This window comes from Aspergillus melleus (genome assembly GCF_016097325.1).
Source record: "Aspergillus melleus strain CBS 546.65 chromosome Unknown contig1, whole genome shotgun sequence".
Lineage (NCBI taxonomy): Eukaryota > Fungi > Ascomycota > Eurotiomycetes > Eurotiales > Aspergillaceae > Aspergillus > Aspergillus melleus.
Window position 1 is genome coordinate 52,445 of NW_025763370.1, and position 23,456 is coordinate 75,900.

The 23,456-nt window shown below is 53.2% G+C and overlaps 7 protein-coding genes across 7 annotated transcripts; 4 read left to right on the forward strand and 3 right to left on the reverse strand.

The window, feature by feature from the left end:
* Positions 1–719: 719 nt before the first annotated feature.
* On the forward strand, positions 720–1,301 carry LDX57_000012 (uncharacterized protein; the record flags this gene model as incomplete). Its single annotated transcript, XM_046081656.1, has 1 exon — positions 720–1,301. The coding sequence occupies one exon, from the start codon at positions 720–722 to the stop codon at positions 1,299–1,301; it is 582 nt and encodes a 193-aa protein (XP_045937612.1).
* Positions 1,302–1,625: 324 nt separating this feature from the next.
* On the forward strand, positions 1,626–2,150 carry LDX57_000013 (uncharacterized protein; the record flags this gene model as incomplete). The annotated part of the gene is made up of 1 exon (XM_046081657.1): positions 1,626–2,150. One exon carries the CDS (start codon positions 1,626–1,628, stop codon positions 2,148–2,150), a length of 525 nt encoding a protein of 174 aa, XP_045937613.1.
* A 17-nt stretch (positions 2,151–2,167) lies between these two features.
* On the forward strand, positions 2,168–2,356 carry LDX57_000014 (uncharacterized protein; the record flags this gene model as incomplete). The annotated part of the gene is made up of 1 exon (XM_046081658.1): positions 2,168–2,356. One exon carries the CDS (start codon positions 2,168–2,170, stop codon positions 2,354–2,356), a length of 189 nt encoding a protein of 62 aa, XP_045937614.1.
* Positions 2,357–2,567: 211 nt separating this feature from the next.
* Positions 2,568–2,831, forward strand: LDX57_000015 (uncharacterized protein; the record flags this gene model as incomplete). Its single annotated transcript, XM_046081659.1, has 1 exon — positions 2,568–2,831. One exon carries the CDS (start codon positions 2,568–2,570, stop codon positions 2,829–2,831), a length of 264 nt encoding a protein of 87 aa, XP_045937615.1.
* Positions 2,832–3,615: 784 nt separating this feature from the next.
* Positions 3,616–3,999, reverse strand: LDX57_000016 (uncharacterized protein; the record flags this gene model as incomplete). The annotated part of the gene is made up of 1 exon (XM_046081660.1): positions 3,616–3,999. The coding sequence occupies one exon, from the start codon at positions 3,997–3,999 to the stop codon at positions 3,616–3,618; it is 384 nt and encodes a 127-aa protein (XP_045937616.1).
* A 3,115-nt stretch (positions 4,000–7,114) lies between these two features.
* Positions 7,115–8,206, reverse strand: LDX57_000017 (zinc-dependent alcohol dehydrogenase; the record flags this gene model as incomplete). The annotated part of the gene is made up of 1 exon (XM_046081661.1): positions 7,115–8,206. The coding sequence occupies one exon, from the start codon at positions 8,204–8,206 to the stop codon at positions 7,115–7,117; it is 1,092 nt and encodes a 363-aa protein (XP_045937617.1).
* Positions 8,207–9,241: 1,035 nt separating this feature from the next.
* On the reverse strand, positions 9,242–21,517 carry LDX57_000018 (uncharacterized protein; the record flags this gene model as incomplete). The annotated part of the gene is made up of 8 exons (XM_046081662.1): positions 9,242–12,150; positions 12,208–14,001; positions 14,058–14,755; positions 14,808–17,043; positions 17,100–17,320; positions 17,373–20,133; positions 20,192–20,836; positions 20,884–21,517. 8 exons carry the CDS (start codon positions 21,515–21,517, stop codon positions 9,242–9,244), a joined length of 11,898 nt encoding a protein of 3,965 aa, XP_045937618.1.
* Positions 21,518–23,456: the final 1,939 nt, after the last annotated feature.

Below are 23,456 nucleotides of genomic sequence, written 5' to 3' on the forward strand. Positions count from 1 at the left end.
CTGAGGGCCGTGGAGCGGTAATCGACATTGGCAGTACACCTGAGGCTGTAATTGAGAGCCTGAGAGCTGGTCTGCCCGTGATGTCACCCTCGGTGGAGGCCTTTTCCAGATCTCAGATTGGGTTGAGGTGGTCCACGTCGCCATCACCCCGGCGCGGTAGTTCATTGGCGACCCTAAGGAACCAGATCATAGCATTGCTGTCTTAGTTCAGGTGGGTCGGGCCCATCTCAAGGTTTTAAGGCACTTTTAGCGTCAGATCTGCGGCTCCACCGGTGGCGAACAGTTAGGGCTTGCATAGGGCTTCTGACTCTCTGCCGCGACGGGCCCTGAGTCCACCTCGCATCTGCCAATAATAATAATCACGAGAACATCTACGGAGTAGTGACAGCGAGTCATGTCTGCTCACTGCTGCGGTCGATCTCGGCTGCAGTCTGTGGCCTGAGGGTCAAGTCACTAATGCTCGGTAAGGGTCGACGTTCGCCGATTTCCAACCCGTAGTTACTTCTCCGGCACTAGAGAGTAGGGACCAGCTCTCGGGGATGCACCGAGCTACCCTGAAAATTTTCTTCCAGATCCCAATGATACTATGATTACCTACAGTGTACCGCCATGGGAACTTTTTTATGCCGTTCGATTGTCCCCATCCCTCCATGAGCTCTCAATTATTCGCTTGTCCCCTCTGAAGGTAATCGACTGCAGAAGCAAGTTCCATTGCCAGAATGACGGGCGAAGTGCCGCAGTCGACCAAGACGCCTCTTTGGCGACTTATCTTTGATCAAGGCGCCCTTACGCAGCCGGTGATCGATCATACCTACCAGGGCGCCGGCACCGACGAGGATCCCTTCGTGATCAATTGGCTGGGAACCGATCCGCGCGTTCCCATGAAGTACTCGGCCGTGGCCAGATGGCTGATCACCTTCCTTGTGGGCATCGCCACTATGGCCGTCGCCCTCGTCTCATCCGCCTACACTGGTGGCATCGTCGAGGTGGTGACCGACTTTCGCGTGAGCGAGGTAGCCATCCTCGGCATCTCGCTGTTCGTGATCGGGTTTGCCGTCGGCCCACTGATCTGGACGCCTCTCAGCGAGATTTACGGTCGTCGATATATCTTCATCGCCAGTTCCTTCGGTCTCACCGCGTGCACAGCCGGCTCCGCGGGCTCGCAGAATACCTGGACCCTTATCATCCTGCGCTTCTTCGCCGGCGGCGCGATTGCCGACTGTTTTCCGGCCATCAGTCGCGGACTGGCGAGCGGCTTGTACTGCGCTGCACCCTTCCTCGGACCGACGTTGGGGCCATAATCGGCGGGTTCCTGTCCGAGACAGCCGGATGGCGCTGGGTCGAGGGTCTGCTGGCCGCCTTCTTGGGCTTGCTCTGAATCATCATCATCCTGACGCTGCCCGAAACCTACGCCCCGGGCTGCTGCGCAAGCGCGCCGCGCGCCTAGCCTAGATCACGGGCAAGCTCTATCGCAGCAAGGTCGATGTGGACCAGGGCAAGAAATCGGCCGGGGCCGTGCTGAAAACCACCCTCTCGCGACCCTGGGTTCTACTGATTCGCCAGCTCATCGTGCTGCTGCTGTCCGTCTATCTGTCCATCATCTACGGAATGTACGTATCACCCTCATGCCCTCTTCAGTCTGCCGGGCATTGGCTAACAAAGCACTGACGTTCAGACTATACCTACTATTTGCCGCCTATCCGATCGTCTACCAGCGGGGCCGCGGCTGGAGCGAAGGCATTGGCAGTTTGGCCTTTGTGGGTATCCTAGTGGGCAATCTGTTTGCGGCCGTGGTCACCTTCCTCATGTACTTTGGGTATAAGGCGAAGTGTCTCGCGATCCAAGGGCGTGTTCCCCCGGAGGCGCTCCTGCCGGACTCCTTCATCGCCGCCATCGCGCTGCCAGCCGGGCTTTTCTGGTTTTCCTGGACGCACTCGCCGTCGGCCCACTATAGGGCCTCTATCGCCGCCGGGGTGCCCTTCGGCTACGGCATGGTGATGGTCTTCCTGCCCGTGCTGAACTATCTGATCGACGCCTATACCATCTATGCGGCCTGCGCTCCGTTTTCGGCGCCGTTTTCCCGTTATTCACCAACTATATGTATGGCGATATGGGCAACCACTGGGCGTCGTCCATCCCCGCCTTCCTAGCCGTCGCCTGCGTGCCCATGCCCTTCCTGTTCTATCGATACGGCGCCGCTATCCGCGCGCGCTGCCACTATGCCACCGAGTCTGACGCGTTCATGGAGGCACTGTTCGGCAAGATGAGCCATTCCAACCCGCAGGACTCGAAAGAGGAGCCATTGACGGCGAAGGCGAGGAGACCGGGCAGGAATCCGAACAGCGCCAATAGGTAATCGTTGTAGGGAGCCCTGATCGACTTGGGTAGTGGATAGTAGTACGGCCGCAGGACCCATCGACCTCATCATATGGGAGGAAGGGAGTCTCTGAAGGCTTCTTATGTTCCATGATAGAAGTCATTCATAAGAAGAATACCACATGTTATCGTAGTCCGTCTCTACTCCCACCATGGAGTGCCTCAGGCCACAAGATCACGGGACCGGTCACATGGCCCACCCGATCGAGACTGCTGCTGCCAGAAATGCAAGGCATCACTCATCTTCTCTCGCCTTCTTCCCTGCTATCACCATCATCATTACCACCACCACCACAACTCACTCATTCACCCATCCCACCCTCTTCATCCCTGTGGTGTACTTTGCCACCCTATCCCACGGGCACCACATCGGTGTGACTCTCAAGCCATGGGCAGCTCAGCTCGTATACCAGCGACGCCCGCTCTGCGGTAACCAATCCCTCCAGACGGCTTGATGCTTGGTCCAGATCAATCACCAATGGATCACCCTTCCATCCGAGATTCAACGAGTGGCAATTCATCGTTCCCCGCGGGTGCTGCAGCTTATCCACCTTGCGACTCGACCAGTCCGTAATGCGTCACGTCAGAAGCAGCCTAATGCCCTCGAAATCCCGTATCGGATGCCCGAAATCCGATATGGCCGAAGATGAGACGCCAATGCCTTTGGTCCTTCACGCAAGTTGGCTTCTGGCGATGGTCATGGCAGCCACCTGCATGATCGTCCCGTCCACACATGGCGAAGTCTGGGCTCTCCGACCTCGACCTGTTTTGCGGGGATGCCATTTCTTTATTTGGTCTCTTTGTCCCACATTTTGGGCCCGATCTGTGCTTGGAGCTCTATTAATAACACCGTTTGAGTTTAACGGTTCAGATCAAGCCAGCCTCCCTCCCCATGCTAGACCTGCCCCATTGTCTCCGGCAGTCTTGACGCGGGACAGAGGCCTGTCTCTCCTGGCGCAGTGGTCGAGTGCCTCAAATATGTTCACAAAGTCAATTCATTGTGGCATAATACTAACTCACATACTCTACGATCTAGAGCTGAAGGCAAACGATCCGAGAAGGTAAAGTCTCCATTGACGAAAGCCACAAACTAAGCACTCCACAAAATCTAACTGTCACTTGACCTAACAATAGCACGTAACCACCAGCCATTCCTGCTGTCCTCCTTGTTCATCCGACAACTTTCGATATCTCGCCCACGTCTTGTCATGGTCGGACCCCAGAGCGAGCCGCTTCCCACTAAGCACGGCAGTTGATCACGCCGTTGTTCAGATTCACAGGAATGGCCGCGTTCGGATTGCCGTCAAGGTCGGCGAAGGTTTTCTGCGCGGTCAAGGTGGCAATGGGAACGCCTTTGTTTCTGATGACGCAGTTGATCGTCTGCGGGAAGGCCGTGAGCTGCGCTGATGAAGCCAGCACAGTGCCCCCGGCGCCCACGGGGGTGCCGCCGTAGAGCGCGAAAATGCTCCTGTCGGTGCCGTCGGCCGCAAACTGGACGCCGGCATTGGCTCCGGACTGATCGTTGGTCAGAGAGACGGTCACCTGGGGTGCGCGCTCTTCGAGCGGAGCGGCATAGACGGAGGCCGCAAGGAGGGAGCAGACGATGGCAGTGAAGGACTTCATTTTGGTTGCAGAAGCTGGAGTTTCTGAGGGATGCTGTGAGAACAGAAACAGAGTATGGATTGGAGATTCAAAATCTGAAGAAGATTGCTTGTAGACTTGGAATTGCTGCGATAAAACTGATGGATAGTTAGTGCATTCCAACGAGGAGCGTATGGGCTGTATTTATACCCTTTCCTGCTGTCATTGAGGGACGGAATTCCTGTCTATGCCTCCTGCGGCCTCTCTGGCCTGGCTATTCTTGGAGCTGCCATCCTCTGGTCCTCACACTGCCGTGGGCATCTATACTCAGCCCCTTAGCCCGCCTTGCCATGTCAAACATTGGGAAGCCTTGTTGACGGTAGGTGGAGCCACTCTTTCCTCTGAGACATGCAGTCGTAAACCAAGGATCTCGATGTCTGGAGTTCGTGTCCGCTGAGGCTTGCCCGCAGTCGAAAGTTCCTTGGCGATGCACCTACAGTCATACTCCGACAGTATGGCAGAGATGTCGAACCGACTGCAGCAGATGCCTGGAGCCTGTTTAGATCGATATTCTCCGACTGACCTGCTCTATCGTTTATTCGGTACCCGAAGGCTACTATTCGTATCCGCCGACAGTCCGACGAGAGAAATGTCTTCACCGACTCGGAGACGAGAGACGCATACGTACTGAGCAACCAGGCATCCCGTCAGCAGCCCTTTCAGCCTGCTTGCGTCGAAATGCCCTTCGTTCCAGTACTCTGAAGTTCCTCAATACGGTGGGAGTACAATGCCGTGGGAAGACCACGGAATCTGACATGTGGACGCCGTGGGGCGCAGCTCAGCATCTAATTCTCGTGTTGGGCTGGTCCCACGCCTCGAATCCCAAAGCCGGCGTCGTATTCGAGAGGTACTCTTGCCAGTTCCCAGTCCGATGCTGTCACGACTTCCAATCGGCGTTTACCTCCCTCGGCGTTTTGGCCTATCACCATGTCTCTGTATAGTTCCCTTCGGTTAAGGCCTCGGGCTGCATCAGCCCTGCTATACATATCTCCGTGAGTGATGTTGGCACTTCTCTGTGATGGAATTGGAATCAGCTGCATGTCTCACAAAATTGCGGTCTGAGATGTAGGGTTGATAATCCTGCTCGCGTTACCATCTTAACCACCGTCTATCAGAATACCAATCGCTTCCCTCATACGACCTGTCGCCTGCAGCTTGAAAGCACTTGTGCAAACTTCCCTCTCTCGGCTGGACCGGTGTTCCACATTTATGGAGGCGACGCAAAGAACATATCTCTGTTGTGAGATCCAACAGCCCATCAGCTGATGAACATCGATTCGACACATTGGCAGGCATTGGTCTCGGCCAGGTAACTCAGTCTCACCTGCTTTTCCAAGTTCACTTCTCCGAAAGTGACGGACGCAGGCGCCTCCTCGCGTTTTTCTGGACAATTTTGAGACTCATCCTCTTCCGTCGCTCTAATTTACCTGTCTATTGATATGGTCACGGCTGTACTTTCCCTTAGCAGACAATTAGTTAATTAGGATCTCGAATCGGCCGCAACACGGTGTAGGTCTTTCCACCAGGCTCAACCTTGGGTATCATCCCTCCGTGAATGGAATCATAAGCTGAGGCGACCTCTCTCCTGCAACCCAATCCATGGGCCAACTAGGATTGTTCGGGCTCTTGACAACCCCGTCATCTGGTGGGCTTGGAGTATGTAATCGTTTACGGCCGGAGAGTCGGCAAGTCTTGGTAGCCATCCTTGGCCTTGTCCGGTCAAGTCCTAGTTGATCATGAATTGTTAATTGGTTGAGTGGGGAGTGAAGATTTCCCGAGCCTAAACATCTACCTTTTCTGGTTCGGCCAGGTTCAATCTCCATCGCGTGGTATAATCATTTCTTTGGAAACATTAATGTATGTTGAAGAGTGATCCCATGGCACGCAAAAGCCTCTCCCGGAATAATCATATCATGACTCCATAGTGCTGAGCACGCCGGACAGTATGCCGAGCAGGTGTTGTGGATAATGAGCTCTTCCCCCGGAGCCGTCAGACTCTCTGCCATGAGTGCCAGTATTTATGCCTTCCTCATCCATGAGTTAATGTACTACCTTCTACGGTCGTGCAACCAAGATTGTCCAACTTTGTGCCGTCTAAAGTCGCCTTCAAGATGCGATAGTATGCATGCGAGCTTCCACAGCATATCATGCCGGAACGTTTTCAAACACAGATGTTGGATTGTTGAAAGCTTGAAGCACTTGATGGAAAGGAACTTCTTCTTGCTTTCTTGTCGAAAAGCCTTTCAAACTCGTGTAGCCAGAACTTTGGGGATCAGATTTAGGCTATCTGCTCCATCCTAGTTGGCATGTATGTCCACATCCTCCTCACTTCGTCAACTGGTGCAAGCTATCCCAAATGATCCCGAGAACAAGCTTGTATGCCATATGCGAAGCACTCAATTCCGACATCACTCCCATGTAGGAAAGCTATTCAGGCGTAAGACAGCTATAATGTTCCGAGACGCATGAAATTCTACATTCAGCTGACGCTTCCATCGTACGGTCTATGCTTTGTCCCTACATCCAGGTTAGATGGACATCCATATAACCATGTCGCCCACATCTTGCAGCGATCCGACGCATGATCAGATGTGTTGCCAATGCAGTCTCAGTGGCTAGACTTATTGCGCACGCCCCATGGCAGGAGCTGAGGGCGTTGTCACACACGCTGGGATCCGTATGAGGCAGGACAAAGCCGACGGATCACCCTGTGTTACGCTTCCGTGCCAAATATAATCCACGGGGTCATTGGACGTGTGACTGTCGGGATAATTCTCTGTCCTACAAGGTAGATTGCTGGGGACTCCCCCAGGAAGGCAGGGAAGGCTGGTGCTGCCTCAGACTTTAGGCAGCACCTGTCCCATTCCGGACAGAACTACACTAAGCCGGATGTGGTACTGTGAGCAAACGTGGCAAACATCGGATCATACTCCATAGCTACCAAGATAAACGGATTCGAAGACACCGGACCTTTCATCAAACACGGCACATCTACCTGCTCTGAACGCCGTCCCCACCTACTCTCGCCCTTCCCTTCTCCCAACAACGCGGCAATCACCACACACGCGTCACTACAAGGCCTGGATGAAACTCCATCCTAGAACACCATGCAGAGCCGCCCCCTCAGATCCTTGCGCTGGTAATGATCATACATGTCGTTTATCTGCTCCACACCATAAGTCCGTTCGATATGGGTCTTGCATCCGTTCTTGGCATGCAAGTTAATCATGTCCTGACACTGCTCGGGGGTACAGATCAATCGCCCCCGTACCGTCTGCTCCTTGAAGCTCAAAGCAAATGGATCCACCTCCAAGGTCGTGTTTGACGGTAATCCGACGTCCACCAAAGTGCCACCCTTCCGGAGATTTTGTTGAGAGAATTTGACAAGCTCCCGGGCTTCGGCGTTAATGACCACTCGGTCCACTCCAGGGTTGGTGTCGTAGAACGAGGACTGAAGCTCTTCGATGGCATGTTGCCCGGCTTCCTGCGAGTCCACCAGGAACGTCTTGTCCGGTTTCAGATGCAAGGGGACCGCTTGGGCTGTGTCGATGCCTTCCCTTCGGTTGTCAATCGCGATGACTTTGCAGCCTCGCGCTTTGGCGTACTGGACGCCCAGGTGTCCGAGACCGCCGATGCCGACTATGGCCAGCCATTCTCCGGGTTTAGCCCCCGAGGCGAGGATCGCGCCGTAGACCGTGGCACCAGCGCAGAAGAGCGGTGCCGCTTCGTCGAAGGGAATCGAGTCTGGGATCCTGGAGACGACGCGGGCGTCGGCTTTCATGTACTGAGAGAAACCGCCATTGATGGTCAGCCCGAGCATGCCAACCAGGTTCTCGCAGAGCTGCTGTCCTTGTTTTTTACAAGCATTGCAATCGCCGCAGAACCCGTAGGTGTTGATGGAGCCGACGCGGTCACCGACGTGGATCCCGAACTTCCCGGCATCTGATCCGGCCTTGACAACCTCACCCGCCGGTTCGTGTGATCCCACAAGCCCCGGTTTGGCCCCTGCGGATGCATACACCCCCTGCATGACTTGCAGGTCCGTATGACAGTAGCCGGCCGCGGCAATTTTCACCAGAACGTCGTTCGGTCCCAGGTCGGCGGGGACGTCCACATCGCGGACATCGTAACCTTTATTGAAGTCCTTGACGGCCGCAGCCCGCATGGTGCGGGGAATCTGGTCGCTCATGGTGGGTGTGAAATCTCCGCTGGGCTTCGGCGTAGAATGGTTTCAATCGTCTCTTCGCGTTGAGTGGTCTTTGGCGTGGAGAAGTGTTCTTCCTTCCATTGTCCGTAACCTCGAGCATCTTCGCTTTTATGCCATCAAGATGAAGCCAAGAGGATAGACCGATAGCGACATGACTGCATGGGGACGTCATCCATATTGAAAAGGATTTGAATACACAGTTCCATGCCCGTAGTGAATCCGTTCTTCTGGGCACATTACGTCAGGGTCGACGGTCGCAACGGTCGCATTTGACGGTCGCATTCATTTTCGTATGTATGATATCACACTTGCAGGGGGAAATTCAGTGCGAGCCATGCTAGACGAGGAGTGGTTGGTTGGGCTTGATTCGGTCCGCATCCTGCTGCGGTCGGGATGCGTGCCTTGGAAAGGCCGTTGAGACGGAAAGACAGGGAGAGAGACAGGGAGACCTTCTTGCTCACCGCCCGAACTGTCTCTGTCTTGTCTAGGCAGGCGGTGGGCCTTCTGCCGTCGCTATGTGCAAACATGTCAAAAACACACTAGGCCATGCTATCTCACTATACCTTGTAACAGTCTACTTACGTGTGGCGTGGACTTGGTGAAAGTTAAATGGTTTGATTTGTAAATGCGAAGATTAGTATCTGAAAGGGTAAGAGTGTTCTAGTAGTCTGTTGAAGATGGTGGCTTCGAATCGCTGCCAGGAAATCCTTGGTCCACTTCTCCATATATATACTTCCCCTGCCTGTTCCGGCAAAGCACTGCTACATTACCACATGGTTGGAAATCGAGCCACGGCGCTCTCTCACCCGTGAGTGTAATAGAAGCCATTGGCTCCGCCACTTTTGATTGGTTAAACACACATAGAGGCGACACAAGAATCCGCTGGTGCCGACGGGGGAGCTCCTGCCTCAGGCAGCGATCCCGACGCGTGGCGCGTCACGGGGTCGTCCTCGACTCTTCTCGGCTTCTTCAACGCTTCTCATCGAAACCACCAACACGCAGCCAGGCTGGCGTCAATCACCGCCGACTCACCAATCGTGCTCGATCCTGACCCGGTTCCAAAATTTGAAGATCCTGTGACGACACGATATACGGGAAACCGGCGGCTTTAACGGCGCCGATCCATTCAGGCCCTGTCAGAGTTGTTGTGTCCGAGGAACTCCCGGCCCTCCCGTCCCAAATGCTTCCAAGATCGTCAGTCGTGAGTCGGATTGGACTCTGATAGTTGATGTATGACAGAGGATGATGTTGGTCACGGGAAATCAAGACCCCGTCAACATCCAGCGCCGCGATGCTCTCCGGCTTACCGAACATAACTTGGACTATCTTCTCGGCTAGTTGGTCCACTTGGAATAGATCGATGTGGCCGGAGATGTTTCCGGCGGAAACAAGAATGTGTTGGTCATGGGTGATCCGCCGAAGCTCGGCCAAGGCCCTGTGATGAGCTGCATGATTGTCTGAAATGGTAGGCATCGGGCGATGGATGTGCACGGGAATGCCGAACCTGTCCGCCGTGGTTTCAAGAATCCGTTCGCTGGCCCATTTCGACGCGATATATCCGTTTGTGCCGTCGGTGGCGGGCAATTCGGTGCTTGCCGAGACTCCCCCAGACGAGAGAAAGTGAATTGGCGCCTTTCGGGCGAGGGCCATAGCAACAAGCGACTTGGTGGACTGGACATTGGCTCCTCGGTATGCGGTGTAGCGATCCCAGAAAGAGCGATTAGCGCCGCTGTGCAAGATAAGGTCCACCTCGGCGGCGATCGAACAGAATGTTTCCCTGGGGAGTCCCAGATCAGGATCGGCGAGATCGCCGGGGTAATAGGACACCTTGGCCATGTCGAGTCGAGACCGGCGAGCGGCAGATTTTGCATCGTCATTCAATTCGCGCACGGCGACACAATGGATCCGTGAAACACGTGCATCAGCCACCAACTGTCGTAGGAGTTCGAAACCCAGCGTCCCCGTCGAACCGGTCATCACGACGACCAATCCATCGTTGTTGGAACGGGGGCTGCTTTCGACAGGTACTGCTGGAATGATGTGTTGAATGGATGTCTCCGAGTCCCAATCGATCTCCCGGTCTCTCTCCGCGTTCTTGATTCTGGCGGCCATACGCCCTAGAGTACTGGCCTCGTAAAGATCGGCTAGGGTCAGTGTGACTGAAAAGCGCTTTCTGATCAAGTCTTGAATCGTCAGCAAAAGAAAGGAGTTTCCTCCGACCTGGAAAAAATTGAGGTCTGAGTGTGCAGCGGAGATGTCGACGAGCTCTTGGGGAAGAACGTCATCCCACAGACTCTTTAGCTCCTTTTGAATGTCGGTCAGTCCAAATCCCGCACTAGGCCCTCGGAGAGCTGTTGGTGGCAGGGGTAGCCTGGCGATGGCGAGACGGTCCGCCTTGGAGTGCGCGTTGAGAGGGAACTCGGTCACGGAAACGATTCTAGCTGGGCACATATACAGCGGTAATGGGAGATTGGAGCGCAAGTCCTCGAGGAATACTTCCTGGTCGATATCGGCGAGGCTGCTAGGCAGCACGACATGAGCAACCAGGAACTGAGGATCGCCACGCACGGAAACGATGACCTGGTCTATGGCTCCGCCCGCTTGCCGCAGAATCACACTCTCAATGTCCTCCAGTTCCACCCGAATTCCGTGCAACTTAATGACCGAGTCGTCGCCCATCCGGCCCTCGAAGACTAGAGAGCCGTCAAGAGAAAGCCGCCCACGATCACCGGTTCGCACCATTCGGGTCCATCCTCTAGCCCGGTGGGCCTCGGGGACGAATGGATTAATGATGTATTTCTTCTGGGTAAGGCTGTCGTTGTTTAGATAGCCGAGCGTGACTCCACACCCGCCAATGCAGATTTCTCCAGACATCCCCAAGGGGAGAGGCTTCGTGTTCGAATCCACAATATAGACGGAGTAATTGGGCAGGGTGGGCCCGACGGGAACCGCGAAATTGGTTTCAGTTCGAGGAACTGTTAGACAATTGCTCGAAATGGTGATCTCCGCCGGTCCATAGATGTTGACAACCCGAGGGGAGCAGCCATGCATGGCGTCAAACTCTTGAATTAGTCTCGAGGTCAATTGTTCACCCCCGCTGAGAGCTACGCTCCAGGTTGTACAAGATCGAAGATTCGCACGGCCATACCGAAGCCATGCAGAATATTCCGATGGCGTCGCAATCGTGGACGTCACATGCTGTCCGGCCATGATTTTCGTTATCTCGAGGACGTCACCGCGCTTTGATTGAGGTACGACAATCAGAGTGCCACCATGACAGAGTGCCATCAGGACCTGACTGACGGCAAGATCAAAGGTGGGAGCGCTCTGATGCAACATCACCTCTGCGCCGAAGCCCAAAGTCTGGCTCATGCTTTCAAGATGGTGACAAATGTTGGCGTGGGATATAACAATCCCTTTCGGTGTCCCCGTCGAGCCGCTGGTATAGAGGACCATTGCCGGAGAGTCCCCGCCGATGGGAGCCGAGTATGAGGGCGCCGGTTCCGTATCCACTACTGAGATATCTAGCAGTTTTGTTGTACCAGAGGGCAACAAGGAGCCTGCCAGCTCGACTGTGGCGGCGTGATATAAAACAGCACCGGGTTGGCAGTCTTCGAGAAGGACCTTTATCCTGGGTGCTGGTTGCCGGAGGTCTAGAGGTACATAGATCGACCCCAGTCGGAACATCGCTATCATCGAGGCCACTTGATCTGGGCTGGGTTCCAAAAGAATAGCAATCCTTGACCCCTGCTGGATGTTTGCGTTCCTCACCGCAGATGCAATTCGGTTGGCACGATCGGAAAGTTCACGATATGTGATCTCTAAGCCGCCGTCGACCTTCAAAGCTACCTTGTCAGGGTTTGCAGCCAGACTGACGCCAATACAATCCGCAACATTGGCAGGCCAGGTGGGTTGCACTTGCGGACCTAGATATTCAAGTAAGCACAATGGCGAAATGCTGGGTTGGGGAAGCGGTTTCCTACCAATACCAGCCTTTATGGATTTATCGATGTCCACCTTGGCAAACAGAGGAGGATCTCCTACTTGCTGGGCCGGATTGTTTGTAAAAGTATCCAAGAGGTTCTGGAAGACTCGGCCAAGCAAATCTGTGTCTTCTTGCGAGTACAGGCTTCTTTGGGTGTTAATAGAAACCACCGCCTCGCCACTGGTGTTCTCCATGATATCTAACATGATATCGTATGGAGTTTTTCCGTAATCCCAGTCCGTCCGCTGCGCCAGGCAGTTCCCGAAGTCCATCCGCTCCTGCACACCCTGCCGGAACTCAAGAAATACCTGGAAAAGGGGAGGGTAGTCGGCAGAGCGCGGAATTTTCAGTTCATCGAGGAGCACATCAAAAGGAAGCCTGGCGTGCTCCATGGCGGAGTACACCTTTTGACGAGTAGTTCTTACTACGTCCCCGAAGGACTGGCTCGTTTGGCGCCTAAACAGCAGGGGCAAGGGGTTCATAAATGCACCCATCGTGCGCAGCATATCTCCATCGGTGCGATTCGAATCCGCAATGCCGATGCATAGCTCGTCCGAGTCTAGCATCTTGAATAGCATTGTTTCCAAGACGGCCAGGTAGAAATGAAAGCTTGTAGCTTGATAAGTGCGGCACTTGCGTTTGATCCTGGCTGTGACGATCGATGACAGCCGGAAGCTGCTCGTGATATGGGAATACTCCCTGAGGGCGCGTCGATGCTTCGTACTCGCGAAGGGGAGAAGTGGCAACGGCGGCGGTGGGTTGGAAATCTCCTTCCTCCAGAACTCGATCTCACCCGACATTTTCCCTTGCTCATAAGCCTCTCGTTGTTTGATGGAATAGTCAATGTACTGATACGGCACTGGGGATGATGCCGTCGTGCGAATTTGCATTATTTCTTGCAGGAAACCCGCAAACCCAATACCATCCATGGCAATATGGTGGTATCCAATTATCAGAAAATGCGACGTGCGGTTATGGGTTAGCAGGGTGATCCTCATGATGTCCCCCTTCTCCAAATCGTAGACGTGGTTCACAAGTTTCTTGAACTCTTCGTGGGTGGCGTCGGCTGTTTCGATATGACGGTGCTCAAGGTGCAAAAGAGATCGATCCAGAACTGCTTGCATAGGCTCACGGTTTTCTGACCCGCCGTCATAGAAACATGTACGCAGGCCTTCGTGCTTTTCGCCTAAAGCAGTCAAGGCCTCGGACATTTCCGCAACGTTCAATTCTCCATCCAGATGATGAGCGAATGTAACATTGAATGTAGTTGGGTCGGTTAGATGGTGGTGCATGAACCAAAACCTTCTCTGGGTGAAAGACATTTTCTCCGTTCTCTCGATGACAGGTTCAAAACGGATCTCCGACTGCTCGGAATGGGGGGTTGACAGTGGTGTCAGTCTGGTGTCTTCTTTATCTGACGAAAACTGCTCCGCCTTATCGGTAATAGGGGGCGAGGATGAGCCTTCCGTCGGAGGATGTGTGATGGCCTTCGCTTGAGGGGGCGTATCCTGCTCGCCGGATGCTGTGCCATCTTTGGGGTTGCCTTCAATACCGCCGGATTCTGGAAGCAGCTTTAAGGCTGCCTGCTGGAGTGCAATTTCAACAATATCCAGGAGACTCGACCCACCCAAAACCTTCAACACAGGGAGGTCTATATTCACGTTTTTCAGAAACCACGTGCGCACTTCGACTGCCACAAGAGAGTCTACTCCAAGCTCTACCAGAGGCACCTCCTCGCTCATGTTATCGGCAGAAAGCTGCAGCAGGATGAGAAGGCGGGCCGTGAACCCATCTAAATGAACCATAAACAACATGCATGGGCGCATTGTGAATGATGGATTTACTTACCTTGAATGATTTGCCGGAGCACCGGAAGAGTGCGCGCCTCTCGCAACTGGTCTTTGATCGGCATCACGCGGTTTTCTGCTTTGTTGGCCTTGACGTCGCACTTGTCGGCCACGAAATGGGACAGCTGAGGGTTGCTGATCCAAGCTACCCGATCGTCCAAAGATGGATCAACCTCGCGAATGCCGGAAATGGTTTCGTAGGCTGCAGATGTTTCCACTGGACTGGCCAGGATAGCCTCTGCAAAGTGCTCGAGAAGGTCGTACTCGGAAATTGGGTAGGACCCTGAAGCATTGATAACGGCGGCAGTCATTTGACTGGACCGCGTAATGTATCCCAGACCCAGGACCGCGCCAAGATCAATCACTGATGCTGGCAAGCCCCGATTCCTGCGCTGTGCCGCCAGACCGACAAGGTATCCATTGGCGGCAGCGTAGCTGCTCTGGCCACTGTTCCCAAGGGCCCAAGCAAGTGAGGAAAAAAGGATAAAGAAATCTAGAGTGGGATCGGAAAAGAGTTCATCAAGGTAGCGACTGCCGTCGACCTTCGGAGCCATCACTGCCCGGAGCATGTCAAGATTTGTGTTTGAAAACATGGAGTCTTGGAGAACCATTGCTGCGTTGACGACTCCCGCGATTTTAGGAAGGGACTCGGTGATTTTGCTATGAACTTCGCGGATGCTTTGTCGATCACTCACGTCTCTGCACAGTCATGGTTAGCTTCTCGTTGATCCGTTGCGATGTGAATTCTTACGCAGAATAGACAGTTACGGTTGCACCCTTGTCTGCCTGCAACTCCAGCCATTTTCGGTTCAGACGTGGGTTGCGACTGAGCAAAATAACATTTCGAGCTCCATGGTCGATCATCCACTCACACACAGCTTGGCCCAAGTCTGCTGTGAGACCTATAAGAAGATAGGACCTTTCTGGATTGAGCCCTACTTGTGTGCTTGCAGGTTCGATTTGAACACTGACTTGAGAATCACCCGTCCAGTTAATGACCTGAAGTATTTGGCTTGATGGGCTACTTCTCAAGATGTCATGGATTGCGACTCCGGCGAATGAAGAAAACTCCATGTGCTCGAGTATGTCGGCGGCGTGCGCAATTGCCCCGTTCAAGGCCGAGTGAAACTTCTCCATGGCATAGTCCGGCATCGAAGTTGCTGCTTGTTGATATATCGCGTTGACACCTATTATTTTGCATTCAACAGGCAAGCCGGACATTACGCGTCGTGAAAAGTCAATCTGGGCTGCATCGACCGAAAAGTTGACAAAGGCCGAAATGTTCTTTGGAAGGACGCCTCGAATGTGGCTTTCTAGAGCACGCAAATGAATGGAGATGGTCGATGTGCACTTCTTTGGACCCTGCGTAAGTTCGAACACGCGGCGACCTGTTTCGGCTGCTCGACACTGCAAGATGGTGAAGAGAGATTCTGGCGGCTGGTACAAAAGGACACCTCCATTAGGCTGGCATAAGGAGAGTATGCTGTCAGCCATAAGTTCAAGCATGGTCGCCCGTAAGAATGCAGGCTGCTTGCTAAGATCCCATTCGTAACCAACGACATATTTCTTGGGCACTTCAATAATTGACGCATTCTTATCACTGAATACAATGACAGGTTGTGAGGTTGCTTCAACTGTGCCGTATGCGATGAAGGCCGCCTCAGATGATGCTGCCCTGATAGCGTGTGAGGTTGTCGTGGCCACCCTGACTCTCACGTAATCGTCTGTTATTGCTGTGAAAGTCGAGTGCGAAAACACCTCACGCAACATATAGGAATCCTCTCTCACATCCAGGAAGACTGGCTGTTGATCTGGATCTACCTGTTTTTCCACTGATCGTTGCTTGGAATTGTATCGATCGTTGCGCACCCGATCTTGGATGATGCGAGGAATGTATGCTGACCCTTTCTTTATATAAATCTCAGGTTCAACTGTCCAAAGGACATCATCCATCTTCCCGAGCTGCGTCCAGCTGTCGATAGCGCTTAATTTGAGAAGCAAGCCCGAGACATACTGTGCGTCTAGATGATTGGCATTGTCGGTATCCACCACCTGAAGTCGCATGTCGGGAATTTCGTATCTCAGAGATCGCGTGAATCCAATGCTCATGGAGTTGTATGGTTCCTTCCCTTGGCTGCCCTGAGTCACCCAGAGAATATTCTTCGCGCTACTCACCAGGAGCTTCAATAAGTTCAATTTCTCCTGGCTCATGCGCAAGAATGTCGGTTCATCTAGATCACATAGGTTGATGACATTCCGTGGGATACGTACCCCTGGGCTGCCCAGGTGCTCCATCTTGCTCAAGATCATGATGTCAGCAAATTTGCTGGCCAGAGCTCGGGCGATCCTTTGTGCCAACTTAGTGGTAATCAGGCTTTCCGCTCCTAAAATTAGCAACTCCCCTAGGCTGACTTGCGGATTAGGTTCAAAAACTGGATCGCGGAGAAACTGGACGCGGTAGTCATCTGCCTGCGCCGCCATGATAGACATCGGATACGGGAGAACATCAGAGGCTGGAGTAATGGCGTCAATCCCCGAAAAGCCCGATTTTTGCAGCAATGAATGCCACCGAACCGGCTCAACTACAGGTGCCATTTGACGGCCGTCATTATGACCCACCCACCATCCGGGAAGACCACCCATCAGAAACCCAAATCGCATTGGGCCCGTGTTGGTGATCTCTAGCATCAACAGGTGCCCTCCTGGACGAAGGAGTCCCCTAACGCGGCGCAGAGTTTGTTCAAGACTTTTGGTGGCGTGGAGCACGTTGGACGCAATGATCAGGTCGTATTCGCCTTCGGAATAGCCCTGCTCAGACATGTCCTTCTCTAGGTCTAGGATCCTGTATTCCATCTTGCTGGCAAACTGTTCGAAGTCCTGCTGTGCGCGATCGAAGTACGCAGGGGACACGTCAGTATACGTGTAAGAAGAGAACTTGCGCCCGATGGTCTCAAAAATCAACTTGGTCGCTCCACCGGTACCGGCACCTTTCCCCCTTCAGTCAGTTACTCATTCAATCCAGGAGAGATGGTGCCCGTCTTACCGATCTCTAGGATCCTCATGGCTGGGTACTGGTGGACGAGCTGCTTGGCCATGCGAGCGAGCCACTTATTCATTACTGGAAATCCTAAGGAATGCCGATAAAACTCTTCCAGCATGTTATCACGAACCATGTGCTCAAGGTATGGTGATTCCCCTCGCACCACCGAGTGCATGTTCTCTCCGATAGAGTTCATGATTCGAAGGTCGATTAAGTGGGCGTACCTTGGCAGCGTTAGCGATACTGGAAATCTCACATACCCTCGGAGCTTCTCACCCTTCACTGGCCTTCAAGATATCAGATTTGGTATCGTGAGCCCACTCTTGTTTAGCCCAAGGATGCTGGCCGGACGCAACAGATGCCACAATCTGCTCTGCAAATGCTAACATGCGTTGGTGATGAAACTCAGCTTGGTCTCTCTCCTGTGAAGTGACGCTCTGATGGAGCTGGCGTAAGTAATAGTGCGCGACTCGCTCCATCAGGTACGCAAGATTATACTCTTCGGCCGAGGCAACGTGTCCCTTGGATATGCATTCACCATTTAGAGCCAGCCGATCCAGTACAACTTCCGAAAAGATGTTGCGATCGTCCTTGGCGGTTGCAGGTGCAAAGGGAATAGCCTTGACGCCCTCTATCTGCAGTAGGGCGTTTGAGCTCCCCGGCGGATGGACCTCAGCATTGCCATTGTTACCGAAAGGCCCGAAATCCGACAAAATGGCACCGAACTCAAATGCAGGCATTTCATCATGGGCAAGGTAGCAAAAGTATGGATTGAGTCGGATGTTGCGCACCCTGACTGGCATATGAAGAGACCAGAGGGCACCGTCGCCTGGGTAGCTCATGGCTGCAAGCAGCGCTTGCAAACCACCATCGACAAAAGCCGGGTGGATGAGGAGATTCGTGGGCTGTCTCTGGAGAAGACCCCTGGCGTGATTCCTCTTCCTCTTCAATAAATCAATTACCTTAAACGGTCCAGTGTATCCATAACCAAGGTCTGCGAGGGCATCATAGAAAGGTTCAGTGTCTATGTCGACTAGATTCGGAACCTCGGGTTTTTCCGCAGGAAGCGTGTCTGCCATCGGTTCACCATAGGAGACAGTGATAGTTCCGCGAGCATTTTCAATCAACTGAACATTATCGTGGCTCGAGCATGAATGACATGAGAAGTCCGCCCGAAGAAGACCTGCGTCTTGGTCGTCTCTCTTAATGTTGAAGAGTGTGAAGATCACTTCCACCCCAACGAGGCTTTGGCCGAAGAGGATAGGCCGGCCAATGGCCATATCATGAATTTCAAATAACTGAATCGCACGATCTTTCGATATTTCCATGGTTGCCTCCCATGCCATACAGGCGTAACCTGCAGCTGGAAAAACAGCCTGGCCTTGGATTTGGTGACAGCTGAGCCAAGGCAGCTCACTTAACTTAAGGAAATTTCGCCATTTCACCTCGCTCTCAGTGTTATCGCTCCCTTGAATTCCGAGAAGTGGGTGCACAGGTCTTTTCCGTTCGCGCTGAGCTCGCATGATCCTGGACTCAAACCAGTACGACCGCTCGTGGTCCCAGGGATAGCTGGGCAAGTCCTTCATGAAGAGGGTGTATTCGTCATGGGGGAACAGGTTCTGCTCATAGGCATTGAGGTCTATGGCTGCGGGTCCAAGATATGTCCAGATGAAGCCCAGTGAATTCGCCAAAGCTTCAATATCGTCACTGCCACGCTTCAGAGATCCTGAGTAAGGGACCTTACCCGTGGAAACCTCTGCTATGGTTTGATTGAACGGGCCTTGGAGGGCGGGGTGAGGACCGATCTCCAGCGCCAGATCGAAAGGACCAGATGATGCAAGGGCCGTTTCGACTGCCTGGGCGAAGAGAACAGGCTGGACCATGTTGTCCTTCCAGTACTCTACGGCCAAGCTGCCTATGACCTGCATAGGCTCACTGCTTGGATTTACGCTCGAGTACCACGAAGGCGCCGTCGGACCAGGGTTTGTAGGTGTGATCCCACATTCCCGAAGCAAATCCACATACGGCCCAGCACAAGGAATCATATGATGAGAATGATAGGCAATGTCGACCCGAAGCATGCGGGTAAACTTTCTATCACCGTCAAGAACAGACTTAGCGCTTTCGATGGCATCGATGTCTCCCGACAATGTCACACTCGACGGCGAGTTACATGCCGCCACCGTAATGCGACCTCTGAACCTGTCCAGCTGACACAGATCTGTGGCCTCTTCTAAGGAGACACCAACCGCCAGCATAGCGCCCTTTTCTTGTTTTGGCCCACCGGCAAGCCTAGCCCCAAATCCTCGATAATATGCAATTCGAACGGAATCCGAGGCTGATAAGAAGCCTGCAGCATATGCCGCCGCGATCTCCCCGGAGGAGTGACCCACCACGGCCTCGAATTTCACTCCTGCCAGGCGCAGGAGGCGAACTAGTAAGACCTGAACGGCCGTGCAGATGGGCTGTGAGATGGCCGCTTCACTTATCGCGGATGTCGCTGATTCGTCCAAGAGCTGTTCGAGCAGCGTCCACGACGGCCGATGCTCCATGGGAAGGCTTGCAAGAGATTCGTCCAGCTCAGCGATGATCTGGCGGGCACATGGAACGCGCTCGAGGAGCTGCTTGCCCATTGCAGGCCATTGCGCACCCTGTCCAGTAAATACGCCGAGTATCTTCCTGTTTGGTTTACTTAGTGCACGCACTCCTGACGAGGGGGTCTTCTTGGTGGCGAAATCATTCAAATGCTCGTCAATCTTGGAGAGCAGGTCCTGGAGACTAGTGGCACATATTGCAGTGCGGAATGGCAATGCGGACCGACGGGAATGGAGGGTATAAGCAAGGGAGCGCAGGTTGACATTGTCCAATGTCTTCAAATGTTGCGCGTAATTCCTGAGCACTTTTGCGAGGGTGCGCTCTGACGCAGCAGAAAAGACAAAAGGCGTCACTAACGGCTGACCTGTTTCAGGAAGTGAAGTAATGGTCGATTCTGGTTGAAACCTCTCTAAGATCGCATGGCCGTTCGATCCTCCAAAGCCTGTGTGGATTTTAGCATCGGCATGTCGTACGGTTGTCTAAGTGAAGAAGCGACTTACCGAAACTGTTCACACTGGCTCTTCTTACTCCGTTGATACCTTGGGGCCAAGGAATAAGAGAAGTAGGGACCCGCAAATGCTGGGTAAATGGGGCCACTTTGGGACTGAGACGGTTGAATAGAAGGTTCGGTGGAATATAGCCTTTTTGCAGCGCCAATGAAGCCTTCAAGATACCAGCAATTCCAGCAGTGCCCTCGGTATGGCCAATGACCGTCTTGATCGAGCCGACATACATCGTTTCCTCAGGCGAGGCACCGCAGCCGTCGGGGAAGAAGGCTCTCGATATTGCCTCAGCTTCTCTGGGGTCACCAGCAGGGGTCCCAGTGCCATGGGCTTCGAAGTATTGGGGGCGATCGGCCGGTTTGGTGGGATCGAGCCCTGCACGTTGGTAGGTCTGACGAATCAAGGCAGCCTGAGCCAGCTCATTTGGCAAAGTGATTCCCTGCGTACGGCCGTCCTGGTTGACGCAAATCTCTCTAATAAGACACTCAATGTGATCTCCATCTTTCAGCGCCTGGCTGAAAGTCTTGAGAATAACCACCCCGACACCCTCACCACGAGCATAACCGTCGGCATCGGCGTCCCACATTTTGGCTCGGCTATCCGCAGAAATCATGCTGAGATTGCTTAAAATTAGGTAGTTATCTGCGTTGGGATTAGCTTTGCACTCTCCATCCCCGTGAAAGTCTTACTTGGGCTAATGATCAAGCTGGCACCGGCTGCGACAGCAACCGGCGCATCCCCGTTGCGAAGGGCTTGTGCCGCTAACTGAATCGCCATCATGCTGGATGAACAGGCCGTGTCGATCGTCATGGAAGGTCCGTGCCAGTCAAAAAAATACGAAATTCGATTGGAATGAATGCTCCTAGCGGTCCCAGTGCCGGTGTAGGTCGGCGCACACTCGAGGTCACCCAGAAGCACGTCGGAGTAGTCACAGCCCATCATGCCTACAAAGACGGCTGTCTGTGTGCCCTGAAGCCCTTCCAGTGTCATCCCGGCCGACTCGATACTCTCATACACGGTCTCCAACAGAAGCCGCTGCTGCGGATCGATTGCGTCTGCTTCGGCAGGCTGGATGTTGAAAAACTGAGGGTCGAACTTTCGGATGTCGTCCAGGAAGTATGATCGGGTAGTATTGGTCGTACCATGATGAAATCCATCCGGGTGATAGTATCCCTTGACGCTGAATCGGTCTTCGGGTATCTCTTTGCTCACATCTCGAGGCGTTCGGAGCAACTGCCATAAATTTGATGGCGACGAAGAGCCCCCTGGGAAGCGACACCCGCTTCCAACAATCGCAATAGGCTCTGACTGACTGGGCTTCATTTCGATGGTTTTTCCCGGTATAACAAGCAGCGTGCAATTTCAAGCACGGGAACGCCCAGGGCTTTATGCATGGGATCCTACGAACCCTTGTTTCTCAAAGAGACAACAGAGCAAGTAAGCATACATTGCCGCAAATGGAAAACTCGCCGAACATTTCGTTCCCTGCCCCCAGTAGAGGTTTGATTAGGTCCCCCCTGCTACCAGTCCTTTGTTAATCCCAGTATCCCGGACCTTCCACTCGCCTGATTTGAGTCCGACCTGCAACGCCACTCAGATCTAACCGTTCCATGTGCTAGACTGAGATGCCCACGTGGAGCGGTTGGCGCAGTGCTATCCGAAACAAAGGATCGAGGGAATAATCAATTTCTAATGGATGGCAACCTGGTTCGATTTCCAGGACACGGGCTTCACTCCTCCTGTCAGCCTTGCCATCGGGTAAGCTGAAATTTGGGCCCCCCATCTTCGTCTAAATCAAAGACATCGCTTATATCACGTAAAAGTGATAGATAAGAAGGCTCACCGTAATAAACACGACATCTTTGTTTCCAGTGGTATCTTGCCCTGTTGGCCATGACAGCCGGCAGAACCAATCTATAAGGTCTTCGACATGGGGAGGTTTCCTCGCTTCCAAGACCACTCCTCTCGCTAGTACGCTTGCATCGTTGTCAAAGGACTTTTGAACTAGAGCCTCTAGGCATGCAGTCTCATGCTCTACGATAGGTCATCTCACGGGCCAAGTCGGCCTTCGCGAGATGGGACCATAGCATAGATAGGGGGAGATGCGAGGTTGATCCAATCAAAACATGCACATGTTGCGGAGCCCTCGCTCCAGCCAAACACCCCAAATAAACTATGGTAACCGACTCGGTGAAACTTCCCCGTCAGATCGTAAGACCATCGCGGAATTCCGGGTCATCCCCGCAGGATCCGTGCGGGAGCCGGGGTTAGCGTTGCATCGCAGCAAGTCGAGAAGAAGTAAGCACTTCGACTGGGGGCCGCAAGGCTCACGATACGACACAATATTTCCCCATAATCAATGAAAGACCAAATCCGCCTGTCGTCGGACTGGCGACTAGGGCACAACGACAGTCTGGAATAGAATCTCACCTCCCCATGACAGCTGCGCGTAGCGAGGCTTAGCAAATGAACGTGCCTCGAGTATTGTCTTTGTTCCTCCCTGTCGCAGCACTTCATCCGACTCACCCAGGATTTCGTTGTGTTGGGGGCGCAACATAACAATAGACCTCTCATTGAGGTATACGAAGCATGTACAGCCCTAGGTTGGGATGGTCTCTCATGGGTCTTTCTCGTTCTTCCTTATCTTTCCCATGTCACTACTCTTGAGCAACAGGCACAGTTGATGGAATATGCTACGTACCCGCACAATGCCCGCCGATGAATAGACCCAACGCAGCGTTCACTTCTAGGAAGCCTTTTCTCTGTAACTCTATGGCATGATGATATCTTACTCGGTGTTGCACGCAGGGTTGTTGGTAAGCTCACCTCGGGGTCGGCGGATAAGTTGAATCCGACGATCGGGTGATGTGTTTGAGACAAACAGCCCCCTTTGAGAGGAGCTGAGAGGATCTGGCGGTAAAAGTAAGCCTTGTCAAGCTCTCGAAGGCGCATAATAGATATATGACCTTGTTGCTCAATGGACGGCTTGGCACCGGTGAGTCCGGCAAACCCTAGTGAAGGATAGGGACGAGTAGTATCTATGATTTGGAAAGCTCGGAGTGAAAGTGATTGCAAAAGAATCAATAAAGAGAAGGACCCACTGATCTAGGAACTGATCTTTGAAAGCTGCTTCGTGGTAATCCTCTGGTCATCTGCCTTAAAGAAAGTCTAATTCTCACAACCTCACATGCCTACTGATCGAAAATCACGAAGACGGAAAGCGTGCGACCGTTGTCATAGCCAAAAGCTGCGCTGTGTGCAA